We start from the raw sequence: 27119 nt of genomic DNA on the forward strand, positions 1-27119 counted from the left end.
GAGTCACCACCGCTCCCCACGCTCCGATGCCGGCCAGCCCCACGATGTAAGTAGTCCGCAGCTCCGCAACTCCGCAGTATCCTGAGCCCCCGGGTCGTTCAGGTTGGAGGCCGCTCCACGGTGCTAGGCCCCAACGACAACGGAGACCCGATAGTAAAATCATGGGAGACCCCTTCCACCCCTGCAACGGACTGTTCCAGCTGCTACGGTCAGGCAAACGCCTCATTTGCCATGCTGTGAGAACGGAGAGGTTGAGAAGGAGTTTCTTCCCAGAGGCCATTAGGACTGTAAACTCCTATCTCACCAGGGACTAACTTTTACTGTACCACTCTACTGCTTTTTTTTAAAAGTGCTGTTTTTTTCCCTTTTTCCTTCCGCCCACAATATTTAATATGTAAAATAATATGTGATTCTGTTCCATTCCGTTTGTAGTTTGTTTGGTTGTTTGTCTTTTTGCACAAAGTCCGCGAGCATTGTCACTTTTCATTTCACTGCACATCTCGTATATGTGTCTGTGGCGAATAAACTTGACTTGATTTTACTAAAGCCGGTGGACCGGATGTGATGTGGTAACGCCTGTGGGCCGGATGTGACGGTAACCAGACTGTTTTGAGGGGTGGAATATAATATGAATTTTGCCCGAACAGACTGTAACCCATAGCTCTGTGGCCGGTTGCGCTATATTTAAAGCCCATAGCACTGTAGCCAACAGCGCTTTGTTTAAAGCTCCACATGTATTACCTTTGCGCACTAAGTCTGCGACCGGTAGTGCTGTGTGTATTGCTTTACGCACCAAGTATGTGGCTGATAGCGCTGTGTTTCCAAGGAGGGAGGGGGGGGGGCCTCGCTCGGATCCATGCTTCTGCCATTGGCTGCAGTTTTGATTTTAGGAGCAGCGTTATTGGCCAGGACTTACCGGTGGTTATTTTAATGGCTGATTTCTGCCGGTATAAGGTAGATCAGCGCCGCGGATGGAGGCAAAGAGAGAGGGAGGTGTGCTGTTGTAAAACGGACCCCGCGCAAGTTTTTGTTCTCTCTCTTGTTTTGTTTTTGTTCTCTCTCTTGCTATTACCCTGATTTGTAACTAAACAGATGAGTGAGCCTTTTTCTGTTCTGCTAGTCCTTGAACCTGTTCCCTTGTCACAATATGCTTCTCCCACCTTCCATGCATCCATTCCTCTCTGTGTGAAAACATTGCCTCACATACCTCCCTTCAACTTTCCATTCTCAGGACACAGAGCAATATGTTGCTCAATGCTTCTTTTTTACGACAATTCATCAACCAATCCATTTATTATTGGCATTAAGCAACTGGTAATCCAGTATTTTTTTTTTTTTTTTTTTTTTTTAATTTATTTTATTAGGGACTGCATATTAATAAACATTTGCATGTAATATGCAAGATTGTAGGCAGTAGCTAATTTCCATCTTTTGTCCCAACACAAGGTAAACACATTCCAAACAAGGTAAAAACAAAAACAAAACAAACAATAAAGTAAAAAAATAGCAATTAAAGAGTACCATAAGTTATTTTTAATGTAGATTATGATTGCAATTTTGATATTGCAGTAACCATATTTTTAGATGTTTGGTAAATGAGGTAAGGGTTGGCAGATCCCGTATGACGCTTGGTATCGTGTTCCAGGTCTGCGACGCTCGATATGAAAATACTGACTGCCCAAAGACACTTTTCCTAAACGGGACTATACAATCACCCCTGGAGGCTGCTCTTGTCGACCTATTTGTGTTTTTCTTTATGAAGTCCTTTAACGGAGGTGGGGCTAGTCCACGGAAGATTTTGTAAACCAAAATCGAGTCCGAATATTTTATTACGTTTTCCCAGCTCAGCAGATCAAATTTCTTCAGGATGTTACAGTGATGGTACATTCTGGGCTTTTTGTCAAGAGTTTTTAGGGCTTGTTTATAAGCAATTTCAACAGGCTTTAGTGTGGACTTACATGCCCGTGACCAAGTTGTTATACAGTAGGTCATGTATGGCACAATCATTGCATTAAAGTATAGTTTGGCTGAATCAATAGTTAAATTATTTATAATATATCTAAAGTTGGACAAATTAAATTTTATTAAATTTACTGTTCTTTTCACCTGTTGTTTGAAGCAGAGCTGTGAATCGATCACGATTCCTAAATATTTAAACTCATGTACAATTTTAAGTTTTGTTCCATGTACAAACACATCAGGTTCTCCATCAGTGCTTGCCTTTTTGGAGAAAAACATACAGACAGTCTTTGACACATTAAGATGTAGATCAGAAAACTGCAACCAGTTTGACACATTAATCATAGCAGCTGATAGGTCTTGTGCAGCTTGATGTTTGTTTTTGGCATGTACATACACAACTGCATCATCAGCATACATCTGGCAAGTTACATTTGAGGTACACCAAGAGGGTTTTTAGAAGTTGCAGATTTACTGTTGTGCACTCTAACACGTTGTTTTCTCTGTACCATATATGACTCAATCCATTTCATCGTGCTCAAAGAGAGGTTAAAATAGGACAATTTGGTCATCAAGATCTGGTGGTTCACAGTATCAAAGGCTTTTCGTAAATCAAGAAAAACAGCTCCTATAACACCACCTGCATCAATTTTGGACTTCATATTTTCCAAAAGGAAGCAAAGTGCCGTCTCGGTGGAGTGATATTTTCTGAAGCCAAACTGCATTGGGTTTAGGGTATATGGACTATTGTTTAAATGTTTAATTATCTGTCATGCAACCTATTTTTCAGCTATCTTGGAAATTGCCGGAAGAATGCTTATTGGTCTATAATTACTAATTATAGTGGGGTCTCCTGATTTTAAAATTGGAGTTATTACTGCAGATTTCCAAGAATTTAGGAATACACATTCGTTTATGGACTTGTTGATGATGCTGGTAATTGGAGCAATGAGTGACTGCTTATGAGCTTTAAGAAACATTGTATTTGACATTCCAACCTGGAAAAGAGACTCTGCTTATCAAAACCCAGTAAGTTTAAAGAGAGCATGTGTAACAGGACCAGGTACATTTCAAGAGCTGAGACCAATAGAAGACGGTAGGTTTGAAGAGAACACAGGAACCAGCGTAGTGGATGGGGAGAGCAGAAACTAAGAAGCCAGTAAGTGGACAGTTCAAACATTTATCGATCATCACTGATCCTCAAAATACGGGTCATCCATAGCAATGCCTAAGCTGCTATGGGGCTGAATAACAGAAGGAAAACCAGATGCTGGAAATAATTAGTGCATATATTGCAAATATATATTACTTCGAGTCATGAATCTTTATCAGAACCACCAGAGAAAGATTAGATGACATGGGAACCAGGGGGGGCTAGCTGACAGGGTACAAAATTGGCTACTTGGTAGGAAGCAGAGGGTGGTGGAGGAACGTTGTTTTTCAGACTGGAGGCCTGTAACTAGTGGTGTGCCTCAAGGATCGGTACTTCACCGATTGTTATTTGTCTTTCATATCGACAATTTGGATGAGCATGTCCGAGGCATGATTAGTAAGTTTGCAAATGACACAGAAATAGGTGGTATAGTGTAGACAATGAAGATTGTTATCAAGAATTACCTTAGAATCTTGACAAGTGGGTATGTGGGCTAATAAATGGCTAATGGAGTTTAATTCAGACAAGTGTGAGATGTTGCATTTTGCAAAGTCGAACCAGGTCAGGAACTTCACAGAGAATGGCAGGGTCCTGGGGAGTGCCATAGAGGAGAGGGATGTTGGAGTACATACATAGTTCCCCGAAAGTAGCAATGCAGGTCAATAGCATGGTGAAGAAGACATTTGGCATACTGACCTTCATCAGGGAATTCAGTATTAAAGATGGGGCATTGTGTTACAGGTGTACAAGATGTTGGTGGGGCTGCACTTGGAGTATTGTGGTCAGTTGTGGGCACCTTGCTCCAGGAAAAATGTAATTAAGCTGGAAAGGGTGCAGAGAAGATTTACGAGGATGTTGCAAGGATTCAAGGGCCTGAGCTATTCCACAGGGAGAGATTGGGCAAAATAGGACTTGATCCCTTGGAACGTGGGAGGCGAACTCAACAGACGAGGACAATGGGGTTAATTAAGAGGGGGAAAGAAAACTTGCAGGGAATCTAAAAACTGACTGTAAAAGTTTCTATAGGTATGTAAAAAGGAAAAGTTTAGTGAAGACAAATGTAGGTCCCTTTCAGTCAGGTGAATTCATAATGGGAAACAAGGAAATGGCAGAACAGTTAAACAAGTACGATGGGTCTGTCTTCACTTAGGAAGATGCAAACAATCTCCCAGAAATACTAGGGGACCGAGGATCTAGTGGGAGGGAGGAACTGAAGGGAATCCACATTAGTCAGAAAATGGTGTTAGGTAAACTGTTGGGACTGAAAGCAGATAAATCCCCAGGGCCCGATGGTCTGCATCCCAGAGTACTCAAGGTGGCGGCCCTAGAAATCATTGGGTGATCATTTTCCAATGGTCTCTCAACCTTGGACCAGTTCCTGTGGACTGGAGGGTGGCCAATGTAATTCTACTTTTTAAGAAAGGAGGGAGAGAGAAAATGGGGAATTATAGACCAGTTAGCCTTGCATCGGTAGTGGGGAAGATGCTGGAGTCGATTATTAAAGATGTTATAGCAGCGCATTTGGGAAGCAGTGACGGGATCGGTCAAAGTCAGCATGGATTTATGAAAAGGAAATCATGCTTGATTAATCTTTTGGAATTTTTTGAGGGTGTAACAAGTAGAATGGATAAGGGAGAGCCACTGGATGTGGTGTATCTGGAATTTCACAAAGCCTTTGACAAGGTCCCACACAAGAGACTAGTGTGCAAAATTAGAGCACATGGAATTGGGCAAAGGGTATTGACATGGTAGAGAACTCGTTGGCAGACAGGAAGCAAAGAGTAGGAATTAACAAGTCCTTTTCAAAATGGCAGGCAGTGACTAGTGGGGTGCCGCAAGGCTCCGTGTTGGGACCCCAGTTGCTTACAATATATATTAAAGATTTAGACGAGGGAATTAAATGAGAGGGGATCTTATAGAAACATATAAAATGTTCCCGATGTTGGAGTAGTCCATAACCAGGGGTTACAGTTTAAGAATAAGGGATAGGCCATTTAGGACTGAGATGAGGAAAAACGTTTTCACCCAGAGAGTTGTAAATCTGTAGAATTCTCTGCTACAGAAGACAGTGGAGGCCAGTTCACTGGATGTTTCACAAGAGACACAGTAGATCTAATCCTGTTATATTTAGCTCTTAGGGAATCAAGGGATATGTGGAAAAAGCCAGAGCGGGGTACTGATTTTGGATGATCAGCCATGATCATATTGAATGGCGGTGCTGGCTCGAAGGGCCAAATGGCATACTCCTACACCTATTTTCTATGTTTCTATGTTTCCCCTTTTGTTCTTTCTTTCCTTCTCCACTTACTAAAATTTGTTTATCCACAACTTCTTCCAGATCTGTTAAAATGTCATCACCCCAAGATTCAAACAAATTCTGGAGTTATGATATTATTTTGTTACACAAACAGTTTTACATAGAAACACAACTACAGGCTGAAAACAGTGATTGCAAAGTTATGGAAAAGATTATATTGAAAACAAGTGATTTTGATAAATAAAAACATATTTTCTTTTGTTCGAATATTGGACATGAAATCAGTTTGCAGGACATGTGGAAGTATTTTAATCACAGTCTGGGCAGAGACAGTAACACTTACAAATTGGAGAAAGCAGCTTCCCAATTCATGTTGGGCACTGGGTTCAGGCTGCAGACACTGCTCTATCATACTCAGGAATTCTTTGTGGACTCCAAGAATGTCCTCAATATTAGAAAACAATGTCTGAAAGTAAATATCAAAAATCACAAAATCAGAGTTGGTAACAATTGTCAAATTGTATTGTCAAATGTCACTTAAGAGTTATTTTCAACAGTCTTCTTTCTCCCTTTGCCACTTCCATACCCGAAGTATATTTTCTCCCTACTTCACCAAAACCCATGATTGATGCTGAGATATGCCTCCATATGCCCAGTTAACTTTCCCATTGATCACCCATATCATTCTTATGCAAATGTCAGGCCAACTTCTTGACACAAATACCATCACAGTAGATCTAATCCTGTTCATGCCAACATCACATCAATGCAAAATCTAGGAATGATAAATAAAGAAAACAAGACAATGGATAATAATTTTTTTCAGCTACAATATTAAGGACATTTTTCCTTTTGCCTAAGCTGACACCATTTATACTGTAGTCTCACTGATTGCACATGGACTGGGAAACCAGCAGTGGTTTCTAAATATATGCTGCTCAAATTACATATTTATCATGAAATAGGCTAAATGGAACAAATTTGTTCTTATTTATATGATTCTTACCTTAACAGTTTCTTCAGTTACATTTTTGTCAACTCTTGAAGCTGCATGCTGGATCATTCGCTGAAGAAAGGCCTGATATAAAGAAAGATAATTACATTAATTTATCTTGAGAAAGTAAACATTAAAAATACTTTACCGGCATTGAAATGCTTCATGTTCTATCAGACAATCCTAATTGGTGTTGAGTAATAGCAAAGAAGGGAAATGTATAGACCATGTAATTAGATAGATTATTCATTATTTATTAATTCAGTAAAAACAGTCAGCATTATCTAATGAGTTTCAGATTATTTATTATATATGAACAATTACAGAAAAGGACAGCACTAAATTTTATTTTTTCATTATTTTTTTTTGCTGAGTGAGCATTTGGAGTCATATTTTATCTGCGTTGCTTGTCATTTGTGTTTGTTAATAAAGTATGCTGGAGTTGCTTACTCCAGGTTTCAATTGTATGGATTCAATTAATGGAAACTTATGGCTTTATGTATTTTTTTAAATCAATGACAGTTGTACATTAATAACTCAATGCCTATTCTAGACATTAACTACTATGATGCATTTGGATGTCTTTGTTTTTGCCAATGTTCCCTATTGCATATAGACATTTCATGAAAAGGTAATAATGTTTGAATCTTTCCATTCAGCCATGGCACAGAAATGGGTTTGTAATCAAGGTTGCAAATGACATACAAATCATCTTTCTCCACCCATCTGCGGCCCTCGCTCTGGTTTGGATCACACTTACTTCCTCCAATGCCTCTCCACCATCATTCAGCCTGAAGATTGGCACAGAAATAGAAATCTGTCTACGGTGGAGCATGTTAAACATATTTTGCACACAAGTATACTCATGTTCTTCCTACTGCCCTTAAAGATGATTAGAGATGGGCTTGTGTCCCAGCAGCCCTCCCTTGCTCATGTCCATGGTCCAACCGAATCGGACAACAATGGCAGGTTTCATTCTTGTCTATGCATTAAAAAACAGAATTGCTTGTGATAGATACCCTGCTTAATCGTGTGCTGTTATCTCTGGAAACCTCCACAACTTTATCTTTCATCGTCTCTTGTTTCCTTTCTACAAGTTGTCATGAACAACAACATCTGAAATTACACTGCCAAGCTCCACACTCCAGTAAAATGCCGATAATCCACTATTTGATAATTCAGAGATTCTAGCAGTCCAACATCTATGACACGAGGTAATGTTTGCCGCACTCTCTTCCCGCTCACCTGGGCCCCGGTTCCCGTGCTTCCTTTGCACTCACTGAGGTCCCGATTCCCACGCTCCCTTCTCAAACACAGGTTCCACAGGTTCCGCTCCCCCTTCCCACTCTTAAGAGCGCTGGTTCCTGCTGCCCCTTCTCACACTCGTAACTTACCCGGTTCACTGGAAAACCAATCCATCTATAGTATACTAAAACTGTTCCCTTTACGTTCTCAACATTCCAAATTTCCATGTGTATGCAGGGTTGTGTCGGCTTTCTTTTAATTCCCTTAATTTGTATCTTCTTTCAAAACGCTTGGCCACAGCCTTCCCATTTTCACACATGCTAATCATATTTTTTCCCTCGACGGGATAAACATCTTCCCGTCGCATTCCAACCTATATTTCCAAAGTTTAAAAAGTTTTAATCGCTTATTTCAAAAAATTAACTGCTTTTCAGCGGGAGACCCTTGCAGCACTTTCCATTGATGATGTCACAGTGCCATCTCACAGACGTCCAATCACAATGGATCTCATTTACATATTGTAGATTAACCCTTATTTACCATGCCATTTATAACCATCACTACACAAAGGTGCATGCCATCCTTTTAAGAGCACTACGGTAATCACACACTCTCTCTCTCTCTCTTTCTCTGGACCAGTTGGTAAGCGAGACGCATGCAACACTGACTGTTGATAACGCTCAAGTATACTGGATGTAATAAAGTTGGACTCTATCATGATCGTGTTCTATTCATTGAGCCACTAATAAACATGGTGTCAGAAGTGGGAAACGAACCCACGCCTCCAACTATTTTGTCTGGATTTATTTTAGGTTTTTTTTAACATCGAAAAGGGTGGCATGCACATTTGTGTAGTGAAGGTTATAAATGGCATGGATTAATAAAGGTTAATAAGGGTTAATCTACACATATGACATCACAATGGGACAGGGGTGGGAGATTGCAACCTTCACGTGTTTTCACGAATGTAATCAACCTGGCGTGCGATCAACCTGGCGTAAGATCAAATATAACAAGTTTCCCCCCCCCCGTCCCCCTCTGCTCCCCCCTCCCCCTCTGCTCCCCCTCCGCTCCCCCTTCCCCTCTGCTCCCCCTCCGCTCCCCCTTCCCCTCTGCTCTGCTGCCCCCTCCCTCTCTAGGGAGTGGTGAGTATTAGAACCTATGGGTGAGTGGTGGAGTATTGCGTTCGGGGACCAGCCCTCCCGTGATGCCGCGCGCTCCCCCTACCTCTCAATCTCTATCCCCTCCCCCTCGCCCTCCCTCTACCCCCCTCACCCTCTCCCTCCCTCTCCCACCATGCCTGCACAGTTGGGGGCTATGTGTGAGTGGGTAGGGCGAGGATGGAGGAAAAGGAGCAAATTAATAATATTAATATAATATCAAGGGTGGGGTTAGTGAGTGTGGGGGGGGGGTGGTTAGTGTGTGTGTGTGTGTGCGGGGGGGGGGGTTTAGTGTGTGTGTGTGTGTGTGTGTGTGTGTGTGTGTGTGTGTGTGCGCGCGCGTGTGTGTGTGTGTGTGTGTGTGTGTGTGTGTGTGTGGGGGGGGGGGGGGTTAGTGCGTGTGCGTGACTGCAGGCCACCGGGCGTTGAGGGGACAGGACCCACTTGGTCTATAATCTATTAAAAGTCATGAAGAGTATATCCTGGTATTAACAGACATACAATAGTCCAGAGAATCGGTTAGTCCAGCACTCCAAAGACCCACGGTGCCAAATTTATGGACTTTTACTGCATATACAGATGTCACCAAACTTTACCCAAATGCCATTTCCTGGAGATTGTCACTGGTACTGGGTAATCCAAACGACTGCCTTTGGTGCCAACACTGACCTCTATTCCACAGCCATCAATACATCCCTCCTCTTGGAAACATTCTGCAACCTCAGCATCCAATGTGACCCAAAGATTCTGACATGATAGCTCTCCACCACTTATTTCCTACTTCATAACATAGCACATCCACTCAACCAACCCAACAGGCTGTTACCACCTCTGGACTAGAGTATTCAAAAACTGTCCTAATTAAATTTCAAAGCTTCATCTTCCATGAAATGGACCTCATTCAAACTTCTGCTCGCTCTATCCTAATTTCCATCATCCTATTCACCCATCTTCTCTCCACATGCTGGCTTATAGTAGTAACACCTCAAATTCAAACATAGTTTAAAATTCCCCAGTCTTGAAAAAGTCTATATGTTCCTCCAATATCTAATGATTTGAGCATCCTCGGTGTAATCACTCCACTAGTAGCAGCTGTAACTTTTGCTCTCCAGACCCCAAGTCTAGAATTCCCTGCCATTTCCTCAGGTCTCTCTCATCATTGACAATGTTACCCCAACATTTTCTTGTACGGCTCAGTCTCACGTTGAACCTATTAGTTCTCAGGTAATTTCATTTATTCTGTCAACTACTTATATTAAATACTTCCATTAGATGATTCTTAGATGATAAAGAATAAATATATAGTTTAATGTCTTTAAATTTTTTTCTCATCATGGATATGAGATCCCACTTGCCAGACAATGTGTTTAAAGTGGATATGCCAATTTTGACAATGTGGATATGCCACATTGGCAAAATGCAATTTTGCTATTTAATATATGATATAATGATAAAACCAAAGACTTTTGAAACAATAGTTTCACCCTGCATCACACACGTAACGTGTTTAAAATACAGGATACAACAGGCTTTCTCTTCAGTTTCTCAGATTCTTTACATGATTCGGAATCAGGGTAATATAACATATATAATAGAATTAAACATGAAACAAATCTCTTGACAAGACTAAATGCAAAAGCTAAATATTATTCTGCAAAATCATCCCCAAAGAAGATACTACACCTCCTTAACATTTATGCAAAAGCCATTGAAAAGTACAAATAGTCGTGTGTTCTTTTCCTTCAGCGTCTATCATGAGCCAATACATTTGATGCAACTGGTGCAAATTACCTTCACTCTCTCTCTCAACAGTTGGCTTTCATCTATCTCAGGCTTTTTCTCATTGTTTTTTTCCAGTGCAAGGTCTGTCTAGCTTTTTGCTTTTGTATCTTCAATGGCAAAATAAATAGAAACTTTGAATAAAGGAGAGTTAAGCTACACATTTTACATTTGCGTATACCCTTCTTAACATGGTTTGTAATTCTGCTGCAAATGCACCCAAACTGAAGTCTGTTATGTAAGGGACCAATCATATCAAATTTTCCTGACACAAATAAGGAATTCATTATGATCAGGAAATGGAGAAGTAAACTTGAAGCCTGCTCCACCATTCATCAAAACCATGGCTGACCTTCAACCTCGGTGCCATTTACCGGCACTATCCCTGTCTCACTTCAATTCCGTAATGCCTAGAAAGCATTTTGAGTATGTGTAATGATTGAGCTTCCACAACAGTCCAATGTAGAGAATTCCAAACATTTACAACCCTCGAGTGCAGTTTCTTTTCATCTCAGTCCTACTCATTCATCAAACTGATAATCGGTTTCTTGGATAGATGCATGATTGGATCAATTATACCTACATTCGCCAGAAATTAGAAGGACAGGTTTCATTGAAATCTGTGAAATTACAACAAGCCTGTGAGATTAGATGCAGGAAGGATGTTCCTAATTACAGTCACCTTCCTACATTACAACAGTAACTACGTTTTAAATGCCTGCCATTGGTTGCAATGTGCATTGGTTCAAGCCGAGGTCATGAGAGGCAAGGCTTTGTCTTGGGAACGATAATGATACAAGAGCGGCTATAATTACCGGATACCTTTTGACAACATTCCTTAGCAACGCAGGAAACTGTTCCTGAACCCTTATTGTACATTGTGTATTTTAGGACAATACAATAATAATTCACCACAGAGAACCTAGACACAAATTAAATGGTTGCACAAGCACAAAATGTGTTTTTCTTTTACAAATATTTTTTAAATAATGGTCATCTAGGTTAACGGCTATAGAGAAGCTAAATGGAGACACAAACATCCATTGGAGCGACACAGTGGTGCAGCTGGTAGTGCTGCTGCCTCACAGCAGCTGGAGACCTGGGTTCGATCCTGTCCTTGGGTGCTGTCGGCGTGGACAATAGACAATAGATGCAGGAGTAGGCCATTCGGCCCTTCGAGCCAGCACCGCCTTTCAATGTGATCATGGCTGATCATCCCCAATCAGTACCCCGTTCCTGCCTTCTCCCCATATCCCCTGACTCTGCTATTTTTCAGCCCTATCTAGCTCTCTCTTGAAAGCATCCAGAGAACCCGCCTCCACCGCCCTCTGAGGCAGAGAATTCCACTGACTCGCCATTCTCTGTGAGAAAAAGTGTTTCCTCGTCTCTATTCTAGATGGCCGTCTCCTTATTCTTAAACTGTGGCCCCTGGTTCTGGACTCCCCCAACATCGGGAACATGTTTCCTGCCTCTAGCGTGACCAAGCCCTTAACAATCTTATATGTTTAAATGAGATTGCCTCCCATCCTTCTAAATTCCAGAGTGTACAAGCCCAGCTGCTCCATTCTACCAGACTGATTCCTGGGATGTCAGGACTTTCATATGAAGAAAGACTGGATAGACTCCCAGACGGCCCAAGAGCCGTTGGTGAGGGAGGAGCGACGCCTGAGCGGTGAGTGTAAAAACCCAGCGCTGGGTTTGTTTCAACAGAGGCCCAGGAGCCGTTGGTGAGGGAGGAGCGACGTCCGAGCGGTGAGTGTAAAAACCCAGCGCGGGGCTTGTTTCAACAGAGGTCCAGAGAGCCGTTGGTGAGGGAGGAGTAACCAAAATCTGCAACGTTCCATTCGCAGATCACACTTCAAATTAAGTGGGCTTGAGGAAGCCGCTGATTGGTCGAACGGACTAGAGGAAGCAGCTGATTGGCTTGTATCCCGGGTAAGGCTTTGTATTGTATCCAGGATAAGGGGGGGAGAATGAGGGCCAGGGCAGTTTACTGTTCTGGATGTCAGATGTGGGAGGTCATGGAGTCTGAGTGCCCTCCAGACGTCCACATCTGCGCCAGGTGCATCGAGATGGGGCTCCTAAGGGACCGTGTTAGGAACCTGGAGCAGCAGCTCGATGACCTCTGTCTGGTCAGGGAGAGCGAGGAGGTCATAGAAAGGAGTAACAGGGAGGTGGTCACTCCAAGACCACGGGAGGCAGACAACTGGGTCACAGTTAGGAAGGGCAATGGGCAGTGGCAGGGACTTGTGAGTACCCCGGTGGCTGTACACCTTGAAAATAAGTACTCATGTTTGAGTACGGTTGGGGGAGACAGCCTACCTGGGGGTAGCGACAGCGGCCGGGCCTCCGGCACAAAGACCAGTCCTGTTGCTCAGAAGGGTAAGGAAAAGAAGAGGAGGACAATAGTAATAGGGGGCTCTATAGTCAGGGGGTCGGATAGGTGATTCTGTGGACGCAGACAGGAGACCCGGACGGTAGTTTGCCTCCCTGGTGCCAGGGTCAGGGATGTGTCTGAACGTGTCCAAGATATCCTGAAATGGGAGGGAGAGGAGCCTGAGGTCGTGGTACATATAGGTACCAACGACATAGGTAGAAAAAGAGAAGAGGTCCTGAAAGGAGAATTTAGGGAGTTAGGACAAGAGTTAAGGAGAAGGACCGCATAGGTAACAATCTCAGGATTACTGCCTGTGCCACGCGACAGTGAGAGTAGGAATGGAGCGAGGTGGAGGATAAATGCGTGGATGAGGGACTGGTGCAGTGGGTATGGATTCAAGCTTCTGGATCATTGGGACCTCTTTTGGGGAAGGTGCGACCTGTACAGAAAGGACGGGTTGCACTTGTACTCGAGGGGGACCAATATCCTGGCGGGGAGATTTGCAAAGGCTACTGGGGAGACTTTAAACTAGAATGGTTGGGGGGAGGGACTCAAATAGGGAAAGCTAGCAGTCAGTGTGTGAGGCAGGAGGCAGAGAAGGGTAGCACTCTGACCCAAAATGTAGGGGAGAAAGAAGAAAAAGACAATAAACAGAGAATAAGAGGGGGTGGGTTTCTTAAATGTGTATATTTTAATGCTAGGAGCATTGTAAGAAAGGTGGATGAACTTAGAGCCTGGATTGACACCTGGAAGTATGATGTTGTGGCGATCAGTGAAACATGGTTGCAGGAGGGCTGTGATTGGAAACTAAATATTCCAGGATTTCGTTGCTTCAGGTGTGATAGAATTGGAGGGGCAAGAGGTGGAGGTGTTGCATTGCTTGTCAGGGAAGATATTACAGCAGTGCTTTGGCAGGATAGATTAGAGGGCTCGTCTAGGGAGGCTATTTGGGTGGAACTGAGAAATGGGAAAGGGGTAGCAACACTTATAGGGGTGTATTATAGACCGCCAAATGGGGAGCGAGAATTGGAAGAGCAAATATGTAAGGAGATCGCAGATATTAGTAGTAAGCACAAGGTAGTGATTGTGGAAGATCTCAATTTTCCACACATAGACTGGGAAACACATTCTGTAAATGGGCTGGATGGTTTGGAGTTTGTAAAATGTGTGCAGGATAGTATTTTGCAGCAATACATAGAGGTACCTACTAGAGAAGGGGCGGTGCTGGACCTCCTGTTAGGAAATGAGACAGGTCAGGTGGCAGAGGTATGCGTTGGGGAACAGTTCGGGTCCAGTGATCACAATACCATTAGTTTCAATATAATTTTGGAGAGGGTCTGAACTGGACCTAGGGTTGAGATTTTTGATTGGAGAAAGGCTAACTTTGAGGAGATGCGAAAGGATTTAAAAGGAGTGAATTGGGACATTTTGTTTTATGGGAAAGATGTGGAAGAGTAATGGAGGACATTTAAAGGTGAAATTTTAATAGTACAGAATCTTTATGTCCCTGTTCGGTTGAAAGGAAATAGTAAAAGAGCCATGGTTTTCTAGGGAAATTTGACACGGTTCGGAAAAAGAGAGAGATCTACAATAATTATAGGCAGCATGGAGTAAATGAGGTGCTTGAGGAGTATAAAGAATGTAAAAAGAATCTTAAGAAAGAAATTAGAAAAGCTAAAAGAAGATATGAGGTTGCTTAAGGTGAAAGTAAATCCAAAGGGTTTCTACAGCTATATTAATAGCAAAAGGATAACGAGGGATAAAATTGGTCCATTAGAGAGAGTGGACAGCAATCTGCAGAGCCAAAAGAGATGGGGGAGATATTGAACAATTTATTTTCTTCGGTATTCACCAAGGAGAAGGATATTGAATTATGTGAGGCAAGGGAAACAAGTAGAGTAGCTATGGAAATTATGAGATTCAAAGAAGAGGAAGTACTGACACTTTTGAAAAATATAAAAGTGTACAAGTCTCCAGGTCCGGACAGGATATTCCCTAGGACATTGAGGGAAGTTAGTGTAGAAATAGCAGGGGCTATGAGAAATATTTCAAATCTCATTAGAAACGGGAATAGTGCCGGAGGATTGGCGTACTGCGCATGTTGTTCCATTGTTTAAAAAGGGTTCTAAGAGTAAACCTAGCAATTATAGACCTGTTAGTTTGACGTCAGTGGTGGGCAAATTAATGGAAAAGATACTTAGAGATAATATACATAAGCATCTGGATAAACAGCGTCTGATTAGGAACAATCAACATGGATTTGTGCCTGGAAGGTCATGTTTGACTAATCTTCTTTAATTTTTTGAAGAGGTTACTCGGGAAATTGATGAGAATAAAGCAGTGGATGTTGTATATATGGACTTCAGCAAGGCCTTTGACAAGGTTCCTCATGGAAGGTTGGTTAAGAAGGTTCAATTGTCGTGTATTAATGGTGGAGTAGCAAGATGGATTCAACAGTGGCTGAATGGGAGATGCCAGAGAGTAATGGTGGATGGCTGTTTGTCAGGTTGGAGGCCAGTGACTAGTGAGGTGCCACAGGGATCTGTGTTGGGTCCACTGTTGTGTGTCATGTACATCAATGATCTGAATGATGGTGTGGTAAATTGGATTAGTAAGTATGCAGATGATACTAAGATAGGTGGTGTTGTGGATAATGAAGTAGAATTTCAAAGTCTACAGAGAGATTTATGCCAGTTGGAAGAGTGGGCTGAAAGATGGCAGATGGAGTTTAATGCTGATAAGTGTGAGGTGCTACATCTTGGCAGGACAAATCAAAATAGGACATACATGGTAAATGGTAGGGAATTGAGGAATGCAGTTGATCAGAGGGATCTAGGAATAACTGTGCACAGTTCCCTGAAGGTGGAATCTCATGTAGATAGGGTGGTAAAGAAAGCTTTTAGTGTGCTGGCCTTTATAAATCAGAGCATTGAGTATAGAAGTTGGGATGTAATGTTAAAATTGTACAAGGCATTGGTGAGGCCAATTCTGGAGTATGGTGTACAATTTTGGTCGCTTAAATATAGGAAGGATGTCAATAAAATAGAGAGAGTACAGAGGAGATTTACTAGAATGTTGCCTGGGTTTCAGCAACTAAGTTACAAAGAAAGGTTGAACAAGTTAGGTCTTTATTCTTTGGAGCGCAGAAGGTTAAAGGGGGACTTAATAGAGGTCTTTAAAATGATGAGAGGGATAGACAGAGTTGACTTGGATAAGCTTTTCCCACTGAGAGTAGGGAAGATTCAAACAAGAGGACATGACTTGAGAATTAAGGGACAGAAGTTTAGGGGCAACATGAGGGGGAACTTCTTTACTCAGAGAGTGGTAGCTGTGTGGAATGAGCTTCCAGTGAAGGTGGTGGAGGCAGGTTCGATTTTATCATTTAAAAATAAATTGGATAGTTATATGGACGGGAAAGGAATGGAGGGTTATGGACTGAGTGCAGGTAGATGGGACTAGGGGAAAATACGTGTTCGGCACAGACTAGAAGTGCCGAGATGGCCTGTTTCCGTGCTGTAATTGTTATATGGTTATATGGTTATGGACTCGGCATGTACACGCTAGAATTTAGATCTTATAGAAACACAAAATTCTTAAGGGGTTGGACAGGCTAGATGCAGGAAGATTGGTCCCGACGTTGGGGAAGTCCAGAACAAGGGGTCACAGATTAAGGATAAGGGAGAAATCTTTTAGGACCGAGATGAGAAAAAAAAAATTCACACCGAGAGAGTAGTGAATCTCTGGAATTCTCTGCCACAGAAGATAGTTGAGGCCAGTTCATTGGCTATATTTAAGAGGGAGTTAGAGGTGGCCCTTGTGGCTAAAGGGATCAGGGGGTATGGAGAGAAGGCAGGTACAGGTTACTGAGTTGGATGATCAGCCATGATCATATTGAATGGCGATGCAGGCTCGAAGGGCCGAATGGCCTACTCCTGCACCTATTTTCTATGTTTCTATTCTCTCACCATACGACAGTCCCGCCATCCCAGGAATTAACCTTGTAAACCTACGCTGCAAACCAATAGCAAGAATGTCCTTCCTCTAATTAGGGGACCAAAACTGCACACAATACTCCAGGTGGGGTCTCACTAAGGCTCTGTACAACTGCAGAAGGACCGCTTTGCTCCTATATTCGATTTCTCTTGTTATAAATGGCAACATGCCATTCGCTTTCTTCACTGCCTGCTGTACATTCATGCTTACATTTATAGACTGATGTACAAGGACCCCCAGATCACGTTGTACTTCCGCTTTTCCCAACGATGCTATTTAGATAGTAATCTGCTTTCCTGTTTTTGCTACCAAAGTGGATAACCTCACATTTATCCGCATTAAACTTCATCTGCCATGCATCTGACCACTGCCCAACCTGTCCAAGTCACCCTGCATTCTCATAGAATCCTCCGCACAGTTCACACTGCCACCCAACTTTGTGTCATTTGCAAATTTGCTAATGTTACTTTGAATCCCTTCATCAAAATCATTGATGTATATTGTAAATAGTTGCGGACCCAGCACCAAGCCTTGCGGTACCCCACTAGTCACTGCCTGCCATTCTGAAAGAGACCCGTTAATTCCTACTCTTTGTTTCCTGCTGCCAACCACATCTCTATTCATGTCAGCGCTCCACCCCCAATACAATGTGCCCTAATTTTGCCCACTAATCTCCTATGTGGGACCTGATCAAATGCTTTCTGAAAGTCCAGGTACACTACATCCACTGGCTCTCCCTTGTCAATTATCCTAGTTACATCTTCAAAAAATTCCAGAAGATTAGTCAAGCATGATTTCCCCTTCGTAAATCCATCCTGACTCGCATCCATGCAGTTTCATGCCATTTCAAGCAGGGTGCAAGGCCAACAAATTCAAGTGCAGTTTCATACCACTTCAAGCAGGGTGCAAGGCCACCAAATTCAAGTGCAGTTAAATACCACTTCAAGCAGGGTGCAAGGGCACCAAATTCAAGTGCAGTTTCATACCACTTCAAGCAGGATGCAAGGCCACCAAATTCAAATGCAGTTTCATACCATTTCAAGCAGGGTGCAAGGCGACCACATTCAAATGCAGTTTCATACCATTTCAAGCAGGGTGAAACCACCATAAAACACCACTCACAGTTCAATAGAAATTCAATGTGTTCAGTTGATTCACAGCTCAGACAGTCGTGATCTCTCCTTCCCCAATCTTGCAGAGACTGAGCCACACCCACACATCTGGGTTTTATAATCCCTCCCCCTCCCCCTCCCACCAGAAGGGGCGTGGCCTTCATGGCGTGTTTGACAGGAGAGAGATTCTCAACATTTTTTAAACACTAATAACACTTTTATTTTTCATTGATGGGAAGAATCCTTTGCACCTGATGAGTGCAGGGGGACTGAGTAAGATGGCCAAAAATCACAGCCGTAAGTGGTAGCATTTTATCAAAAATCAATATACAGTACAAGTCAAGTCAAGTCACATTTATTTATATAGCACATTTAAAAAACAACTCTCGTTGGCCAAAGTGCTTTACATTTGTTATAAGAATAGCACAACAAAACAAGCTACATACATATATACATGTAGCCCTCACTCAGAGGACATCAGGAAAGGCTTGGGAATATAGATAAGTCTTTAGTCTTGACTTAAAAGAGTCGATGGAGGGGGCAGTTCTGATGGGAAAGGGGATGCTGTTCCACAGTCTAGGGGCTGCAACCGCAAAGGCGCGGTCGCACCTGAGATTATGCCTAGACCGTGGGATATTCAGCAGCCCCAAGTCGGCCGATCTGAGTGGCCTGGAGGTGGAGTGGTGGGTGAGAAGACTTTTTATGTAGGTGGGGGCAAGCCCATTGAGGGCTTTGTAGACATGGAGGAGAATCTTGTAGTTTATACGGAACCGCACAGGGAGCCAGTGAAGAGAGGCCAGGATCGGGGTGATGTGGTCCCTTTTTCGGGTGCCCATCAGGAGTCTCGCTGCGGCGTTTTGGACCAGTTGCAGGTGGGACAGGGAAGATTGGCTGATACCAGTGTAAAGGGATCTAGGCGGGAGGAGATGAAAGTGTGGATGATCTTTTCCAGGTCATCAAACTGGAGGAATTTTTTTATTTTAGCTATCGTCCGAAGCTGAAAGAAGCTAGCTTTTACCACGGCATTGACTTGTTTGTCAAATTTCAGTGCTGAGTCAAATATCACGCCAAGGTTTTTGACATGAGGTTAGAGAAGTGGGGTAAGGCTTCCAAGGCTGCCTGCTATAATTTTGATTAAGTCCGAGGGGCCGTGAAGGTTGACCTCAGACTTACTCTCGTTTAATTGGAGGAAGTTCTGGGCCATCCAACACTTTATATCCTCGAGGCAGTGGGTAAGGTTAAACAAATTTGATTGGTTTTTGGGCTTCAAGGGGAGATAGAGTTGGGGATCGTCTGCGTAGCAATGGAAGGAAATGCCGTGCCTTTCAATGACTCAGCCTAAGGGGAGCATGGGAAGAGAATGGGGCCAAGGATGGAACCTTGTGGAACCCCACAGCAGAGATTAGCTGGGGAGGAGAATGAGTTTCCTATGTTAGTCGAGAAACTCCTACCTTTGAGGTAGGAGATGAACCAGCTCAGGGCAGTGCCATCAATACCAACCCCATACCGGAGATGGTCAATTAGGATGGTGTGGTCGACAGTATCAAATGCTGCGCTGAGGTCAAGAAGGAGCAGAATTTCACAGTCGCCGGAATCAACGGTGAGCAGTAGGTCATTGTGTACCTTCAACAAGGCAGACTGTGCTGTGGTGAGCCCTGAAACCTGATTGGAAAGTTTCCAGGATAGTGTTTTGGTGAAGGTAAGGTATAAGTTGACTTAAAATTACCTTTTCAAGGGCTTTTGAGAGGAAAGGCAGTTTAGAAATGGGTCTGTAGTTGCTTGGCAAGGTGGGATCGGGGTTAGGTTTTTTCAGGAGTGGTTGGGCCACCGCATGCTTGAAGCAGGTAGGTACAGAGCCAGTGGCCAGAGAGCTGTTGAAGATGGCGAGGATGCTGGGACCAGCTGTTGTAATGACGTCCTTTAGTAGGGCAGAGGGGACAGTGTCGAGGGGGCAGGTAGTAGGTTTCAAGGTGGTGATCAGTTTTACAAGGGAGGGTAAAGTAACGGGTTGGAAACTGTCTAATTTTGAAGAGCAGACCAATGAGACAGCCAGGTCACGGGTGGGAGGGGAAATATTCGTTCTTATATTCTTTACCTTGCTGGTGAAAAATGTGGTAAATTCCTCGCACTTAGCAGGGGACCCAGTTAGGCTGGTGCTGGTGGCAGGACAGATGATGGAGGTGATGGTGCTAAAAAGGACCTTGGAGTTTTGCGCATTTTTGGAGATAAGGGTGGAAAAATGTTTAGTTCTTGCAGATTTTACTGCTTCCTGGTATTTGTCAAGATTATTTTTCAGGGGTTCAAAGGAAATTTGAAGCTTATCAGATTTGTACTTCCGTTCTGATTTTCTGCATTCCCTTCTTAGGGCCCTGGTGGTATCATTAAGCCACAGCTAGCCTTTAGGCTTAGGCTTTTTCATTTTAAGAGGAGCAACAGAATCCAGGACGGAAGAGCAGGTATTATTGAATAAAGAAATTAGGTCTTCGGTACTGAGATGAGGGGTGGACTCCTCAATAGTGCAGATGTCGGGGGCGGCTATGAGAGCCTCAGAGAACTTACAGGCCACTGTGGAGTTAACGTAGCGGGAGTAGCGAGCAGGGAGATGGGATTTTGAGGGAGAGAAAGGCAGAGATATATCAAATATAATAGCACTATGATCAGACAGGCAGGCATCAATAATAACAAACAGGAAGTTGTCAAGTTTCGACTTTTAATCATTTTTTATTTCAAACCAGCCACCACCAACAACCATTTGCTGGGCTTTATTTCAAACCAACAACATTTTCATTTTCAAACCACATTAAGGGCACTCAAGGCCAGTAAAACCACACTCACAGTTTAGAAGAAATGTGTTCAGTGTTATTCACAGCTCAGACTGAGAGACGTGACCCTCTCCCCCATCTTGCAGAGACAGACTGCGGCACTCAACATTTCCGGGTTTTATAGTCCCTCCGGAAGGGGCGTGGCCTTCAGGAGAGAGAATCTCTACATTTTTCAAACACTAATAACTCTTTTATTTTTCATCTGTGAAAAATCCTCGTCCTGCACAGCGGAGGGGGACTCTGAGTAAGATGGCCAAAAATCAGCCGTAAGTGGCAGCGTTTTTTCTAAAATCAATATACAGAACAACAGGAAGTGGACAAGATCAGACTTTTAGTAATATAGATTTGTAAACCAGCATCTGCAGTTCATTAAATTAGTGTCGATTGGTTAGTTTTACATGTTGTGGCAATGAAAAGCACCAGATGGTAGTAAAGCCATTCAGATTCACAAAAGCCTTTTTGTAGGGGAGGTGGGGGAAAGTAATTGAATTTTCTGTCCCTACTGAACTGGCCTATAAGTAATTCCAAACTGACCAACGTGGTTGATTCTGAAATGGTCTATCAATCCACTCAGTTCTAAGCCAATTAGGGATGGGCAATAAATATTCATTTTGACAAGATCCACATCCTATGAGAGTGCTTCGAGGTGACAATATTTGGACTACTTTGTGTTCTCCATTAAGTAATGTACAATTTTAGCTCACATAAATAGAGTATTCATGTTTAAACTGTACATATTGTCAGCAGTATGTCATTTTGTACTTTTAATAGGTAATTGGAGACATGGGTATTGAGAGCCTTGCAGCTTGCAACATATATGAATGACTTGGATGTGGGAGGAATGATCACTAAGTCTGTGGATAATATGAAGACTGATGGAGAAATTGATTATACAGAAGGTAGTTTTAAGCCATAGAGAGATATTGATGTTTTGGTGAAATGGGCTGAACAATGGTAGATGGAGTTTAGTGCAGAGATGATGCACTTTGGGATATTAATGAGGCTAGGGTACACACTATGAATCATGAAGTCTCAGGGAATATTGAAGAACAGAGGGACGGAGTAAAGAGACTTGATCGTGGCAACACAGTGGATAACTTGGTTAGGAATGCATATATGATACTGGCCTTCATTAGTCATAGCACTGAATACGGAAGTGGGGTGACTATGCACCAACTTTAGAAAACATTGGTTGGACCTTTTCTTCAGTACTGCTGGTCACCTGCTCGAGGAAAGATGCAATAGCGCTTGAGATGGTACAATGGGATAAGTATTTAGAATAGAAGACAGAGTGCTAGAATAACAATACATCAGGCAACTTCACAGGAGAACATGGAAAGGTGATGGTTTAGGTTGGGACCTTTCTTCAGACAAAGTATTTAGGATGTACTGCTTGCGAGAGTGGTTGAAGATCACATATCAAAGTCAAAGTCAAAGTAGCCTTTATTGTCATTCAGACCTTGCGGTCTGAACAAAATTTCGTTGCCTTGCAGTCCTACATATAGTAAAAAATGGCAAAAACACACAAAAAACACAAATTAACATCCACCACAGTGAGTTGAATACTCCTCACTGTGATGGAAGGCAAAAGTCTTAAGTCTTTGTCTCTTCCCTTCTTATTCTCCCTCTGCGCCGAGGTGATCCAGGTTTCGGATGTTGTGACCCCGCCGGGTGATGGTAAGTAATGTCAGTCCCGCGGCTGAATCCAAGCTCCGCGAACGGGCCGGTTCAACTCCGCGGCCCGGGATGGTCAAAGCTGCCGAAGCTGCGGCCCTCCAGTCCAGAGGACGCAGCTGTTGTCGCGGGAGCTCCGGAGAACAGGTCACCAACCTGGGACCTGCGAGCTCCCGACGATGTCGTCCATCGGGCCCGCGGCCAATCCTCCGAGGTCGGATCGCTGCTGCCACTGCCTCTGCCCGCTCTGAGGTCGGGTCGCCGCTGCCGCAGCCGCTGTCCGCTCCAAGTTCGGGTCGCTGCAGCCGCTGCCCGCTCCACGGTCTGGTCGCTGCTGCCGCTGCCCGCTCCGAGGTCGGGTCGCCGCTGCCCCAGCTCCGAGGCTGCCAGCTCCGCTATTAGGCCTCGGCGCAGGCGGAGACGGAGACGGGGGATACGACAAGAGAAGTCGCATCCCCCCCGAAATAAGAGACCAAAAACATGTTTTCTCCCACCCACCCACACACATACACAATAAACCAAAAATGAACTAAAACAGGACAAAAGAACAACATAAAAAAGAAAAAAAACAGACGGACTGCAGGCGAGCCGCAGCTGCTAAGGCAGCGCCGCCATCTTGAACTCTGGAGAACATCGATTGGCTACACTTTGGGTCGGGACCCTTTTTCAGACCTGGTGCGAAATGATGCCTATCCATGTTCTCCAGAGATGCTGCCAGATCCATTGAGTTACTCTAACACTTTATACATGTTGGAACTTATAAAGCGTAGCCAGACATTGTTAATTTTTGTTCTGATTAACTATCATTCAAGGGTTAATCACTGTCCTGTGTATTGATAAACTGTTGAGTGATCAGTGATCAATAATACTTTTCAGTTGGCCAACATTATGAATATTCCCCTTAACCATCTGCAATAGTCATATTTAACCATTACTTTACAGTTATTGTACTTATCTACAATCAGGAATGTTTTTTTCTTCTTGGTCTTAGCAACCATCAATTTCATGATTTAAACTAAACAAGGTGCAAATCTTCAGAATGTTGTCAGAAGCAGCTGCACTCAACAGAAAAGCGCCATTTAACTGAGCATTGCACCAGGCTGTCCTTAGAATATATGTCAATTGATAAAAAGGGAATTCCTTCCATTTATTTGAGTAGAGTAATATTTAACACAATGGGAAACAATTGCAATTATTAGAGTGCAGTCATAGCTACATCAAGGCACTGTTCGAGGTCCCACTGATGCCTATAGCTCAGCTGTCCTTCACTGATTATTGACTTTCTCTCTTAAGGTAGGGAATGGTGAAATATGATCGTTCTCAAGGTTGAATCCACGATAAAGCAATAATATCTTGAACATGAATCTGTCTTTCACATCCTACACAGCCATATTATTGAGAAGATGCAGTCTACAGTAAAACTGAGCAAACCTCCTAGCTTATTTCATTAGAACATCCCACTCTGCTGGCAGGATTAACCAGCAGAATGCAAACACATAATATTTATCCTGACAGTGACATGCATCAAAGTTTATATTTCACTGACATTGGAATTGTGAAGAAGAGAAAGATACAGAACAAAGAGAGAGTGCAGCAAAAACTTGTTGCTTTCTTTCCTATATCGATATTCCCTAGCAATTTTCTAATCATATGCAAAGACTTACTTGCATATTTGAAGACATTTCAGAGAAAATAAGTTTTGTTTCATACTCCAAATATCCTTGATGCATGGCAAAGTATTGCTTTATCCAGAACCTTAAAACTCGCACCAGCAGTTTGATATTCCAAGACAACTTTCAATAGATGTGTTCAAATTTCATGTCATTGTTTAAGCATCATAGTGCATTTAATAATAATTCCTAATCACATATTTTAGTTGGTCCATTTTAAAGCAGTACATTTTTCTGATATAGATAGTCACACGAAGGGCTGAATGGTCTACTCCTGACCCTGTTTTCTATTAAATGAATAATTTCTCCAGTGAGATACTGAAAATTGCTTTGAATATTTCAACCGAAATAGAGAGTCAGTTTAATTTTATTTTGTAGTTCAGCAATTTCAGAGCTGATGTAATGAACCAGGACGCTTACTTAGACAAAAACAAGTAGCAATCCCATCACATATTGATTTATCTGCTTCAAGGAGGATGTGGTTACATTTGAGACAACAGATCAATAAATAACCAGTTTTTGAAAAATGGCCAGCAAATTAAAAAAATTCCTTCCGAATGGAGAAGATAGCATATGTTTAAAATAGTAAATTAGATCAATTGAATTTGTGGATACCAAATGCAAAGGAAACATGGATATATATCTGACTCTAGAGAGGAGCAGGGCAGGGGCATGGGTAGGTTTTGTAAGTGATAGGAGTAGAATTAGGCCATTTGGCCCACCAAGTCTAATCCTCCATTCAATCATGGCTGATCTATCTCTCCCTCCTTACCCCATTCTCCTGCCTTCTCCCCATAACCTCTGACACCCATACTAATCACGAATTTATCCATCTCTGCCTTAAATATATCCACTGACTTTGCTTCCACAGCCTTCTGTGGCAAAGAATTCCACAGATTCACCACCCTTTGACGTAAGAAATTCCTCCCCATGTCCTTCCTAAAATAACGTCTTTTAATTCTGAAGCTATGATCTCTAGTCCTAGACTCTCCCACAAGTGGAAACATCCTCTCCACATCCATTCTATTCAAGCCTTTCACTATTCTGTACACTTCAATGAGGTTCCCCTCATTCTTCTAAACTCCAGCGAATATAGGCCCAGTGTCGTCAAATGCTCATCATATGTTGACCTATTCATTCCTGGGATCATTCTTGTAAACATCGTCTGGATCCTCTCCAGAGCCAGCACATTCTTTCTCAGATATGGTGCCCATAATTGCTCAAAATATTCCAAATGCGGCCTGACCAGCACCTTATAGAGCCTCAACATTACATCCCTGTTTTTGTATACAAGCCCTCTTGAAATAAATGCACGCATTGAGGTTGCTTTGAAAGGATAGTGGAAGGAGAATGAGAATGTAAAGGACCCTCGGGTGTTCGGTTGCTTCCTTAGCTCAACATCAATATTATTTAAACATATTATTGTGGGAACTGCTTTGAGTGAAGAGGAGAGTGAAACCTGCCTGCTATATCCTTTGATTAGTACCATCCAATTCAGCTTTCAAGCACTCGTTAATATAGTCAAATGAATAAGCGCCGATTTTAGCACCTGATAAACCGACCAATTCAAGTTTACTGACAACAACATAAAAGTAACATTTAATGAACCCTCTATTGCATCAGATTCAGAAGGTTGCACCTTAGAATCCCATTCCAGGAGTTCGAGCACTTCAATACAGTACATATACATGTTGACACTTCAATACAGTACATATACATTATACATATATATTATACATATTCTATTGTGCTGCTCCAAGTAAGAATTTCATTGTTCTATCTCGGCCACGTGACTCTCTTGACAGAGCTTAGGTAGAGATTTTCAGAAGACAAATTAAACTATTTACTTTTTCAGATAAATCAAAGACCACGGTCCAGGCTGATAATTACCCTTCAATCAACAATTTAAAAATGGATAATGGGACATTATCACACTAACATTTGTAGAAGCTTGAAGCACACAAATTGGTAGCTGCATTTTCTACGGCACAACTACTACATGGCTATAGCTCACTTCAGGATCAATTAAACTCATGAAATGTTGCATATGCATTCAACTCCTGTTCTTTCCGGCTGCTAATAATTAATTGCAACAGGAACGAATGACTAATCGTTCAGCACAGACTCTTTCTTGATTGGCACGCACAAGATATAGGAAGCATATTTGTGCTCACTCCACCGCCAACAAAATATTACCCTCGGTGATAGCTGAGGGATAGAAAGAATATTGAAAGGGACAAATTTAGGGCCACTTTCAGGCCAATCTGAGCCAGAAAAACAGATTCAAGGTAGACGCAAAATGCTGGAGTAATTCAGCGGGAGAGGCAGCATGTCTGAAGAAGGGTCTCAACCTGAAAGATTACCCATTCCGTCCATCCAGAAATGCTGCCTGTCCCTCTGAGTTACTCCAGCATTTTGTATCCCCCTTGAATCTGTTTGTCTGGCTCCAATGCTACTGACCTTAGTGGCCCTAAATTTCTCCCTTTCAATATTCTTTCTACACCTCATTACCCCACCCCTCCCATCAATACCCCTTCATAAAACATGTGTTTCAACCTCCAACCCGTGGTAAATTTTGTGTACACTGTGTTGCTGGAAGTACTGTACTTTGGGTGTATTCCAATGGGAAAATAGCAAAGGTTAACTGGTTTTAATTTTGCAGATCTGAGTGAAATAGTCTAAATTCCCGAAAGGTTAAAAAAATGAGAGGCTATCTCATCGAAACATAAAATTCTCAATGGACTTGACATGGTGCATGTAGGTTAATGTTTTGCTGGCTGAAGAAACTAGGTCACAGGCATAGAATAACGTTTCAGTCTTTAGGGCTGAGATGAGGAACAACTTATTTAATCAAAGGTTTTGCAATTTTAGAAATCTCTGCCTTCTTATCAATAAGAACTATGATTGACAAATATTATTGTCAG

General features: G+C 42.6%; 1 protein-coding gene and 1 long non-coding RNA gene across 3 annotated transcripts in view; both read right to left on the bottom strand.

Moving 5' to 3' along the window:
- prex2 (phosphatidylinositol-3,4,5-trisphosphate dependent Rac exchange factor 2) overlaps nucleotides 1-27119 on the bottom strand; it is a 352555-nt gene that overhangs the window by 293476 nt on the left and 31960 nt on the right. The window contains exons 2-3 of one of the 2 annotated variants that reach the window (XM_033019359.1): nucleotides 6376-6447; nucleotides 5713-5835 (exon numbers count right to left, since the gene is read on the bottom strand). In XM_033019359.1, coding sequence (XP_032875250.1) covers nucleotides 5713-5835; nucleotides 6376-6447 — 195 coding nt within the window. The remainder of the gene's footprint in view (nucleotides 1-5712; nucleotides 5836-6375; nucleotides 6448-27119) is intronic. The other variant, XM_033019360.1, reaches the window with a different exon arrangement.
- On the bottom strand, nucleotides 21515-26818 carry LOC116972061. Its single transcript, XR_004411711.1, has 3 exons — nucleotides 26781-26818; nucleotides 25050-25052; nucleotides 21515-21524 (listed from the first exon to the last, which is right to left on the bottom strand). It is a non-coding gene; the product is annotated as an uncharacterized LOC116972061 (long non-coding RNA).

Source organism: Amblyraja radiata, chromosome 4 (genome assembly GCF_010909765.2).
Source record: "Amblyraja radiata isolate CabotCenter1 chromosome 4, sAmbRad1.1.pri, whole genome shotgun sequence".
NCBI lineage: Eukaryota > Metazoa > Chordata > Chondrichthyes > Rajiformes > Rajidae > Amblyraja > Amblyraja radiata.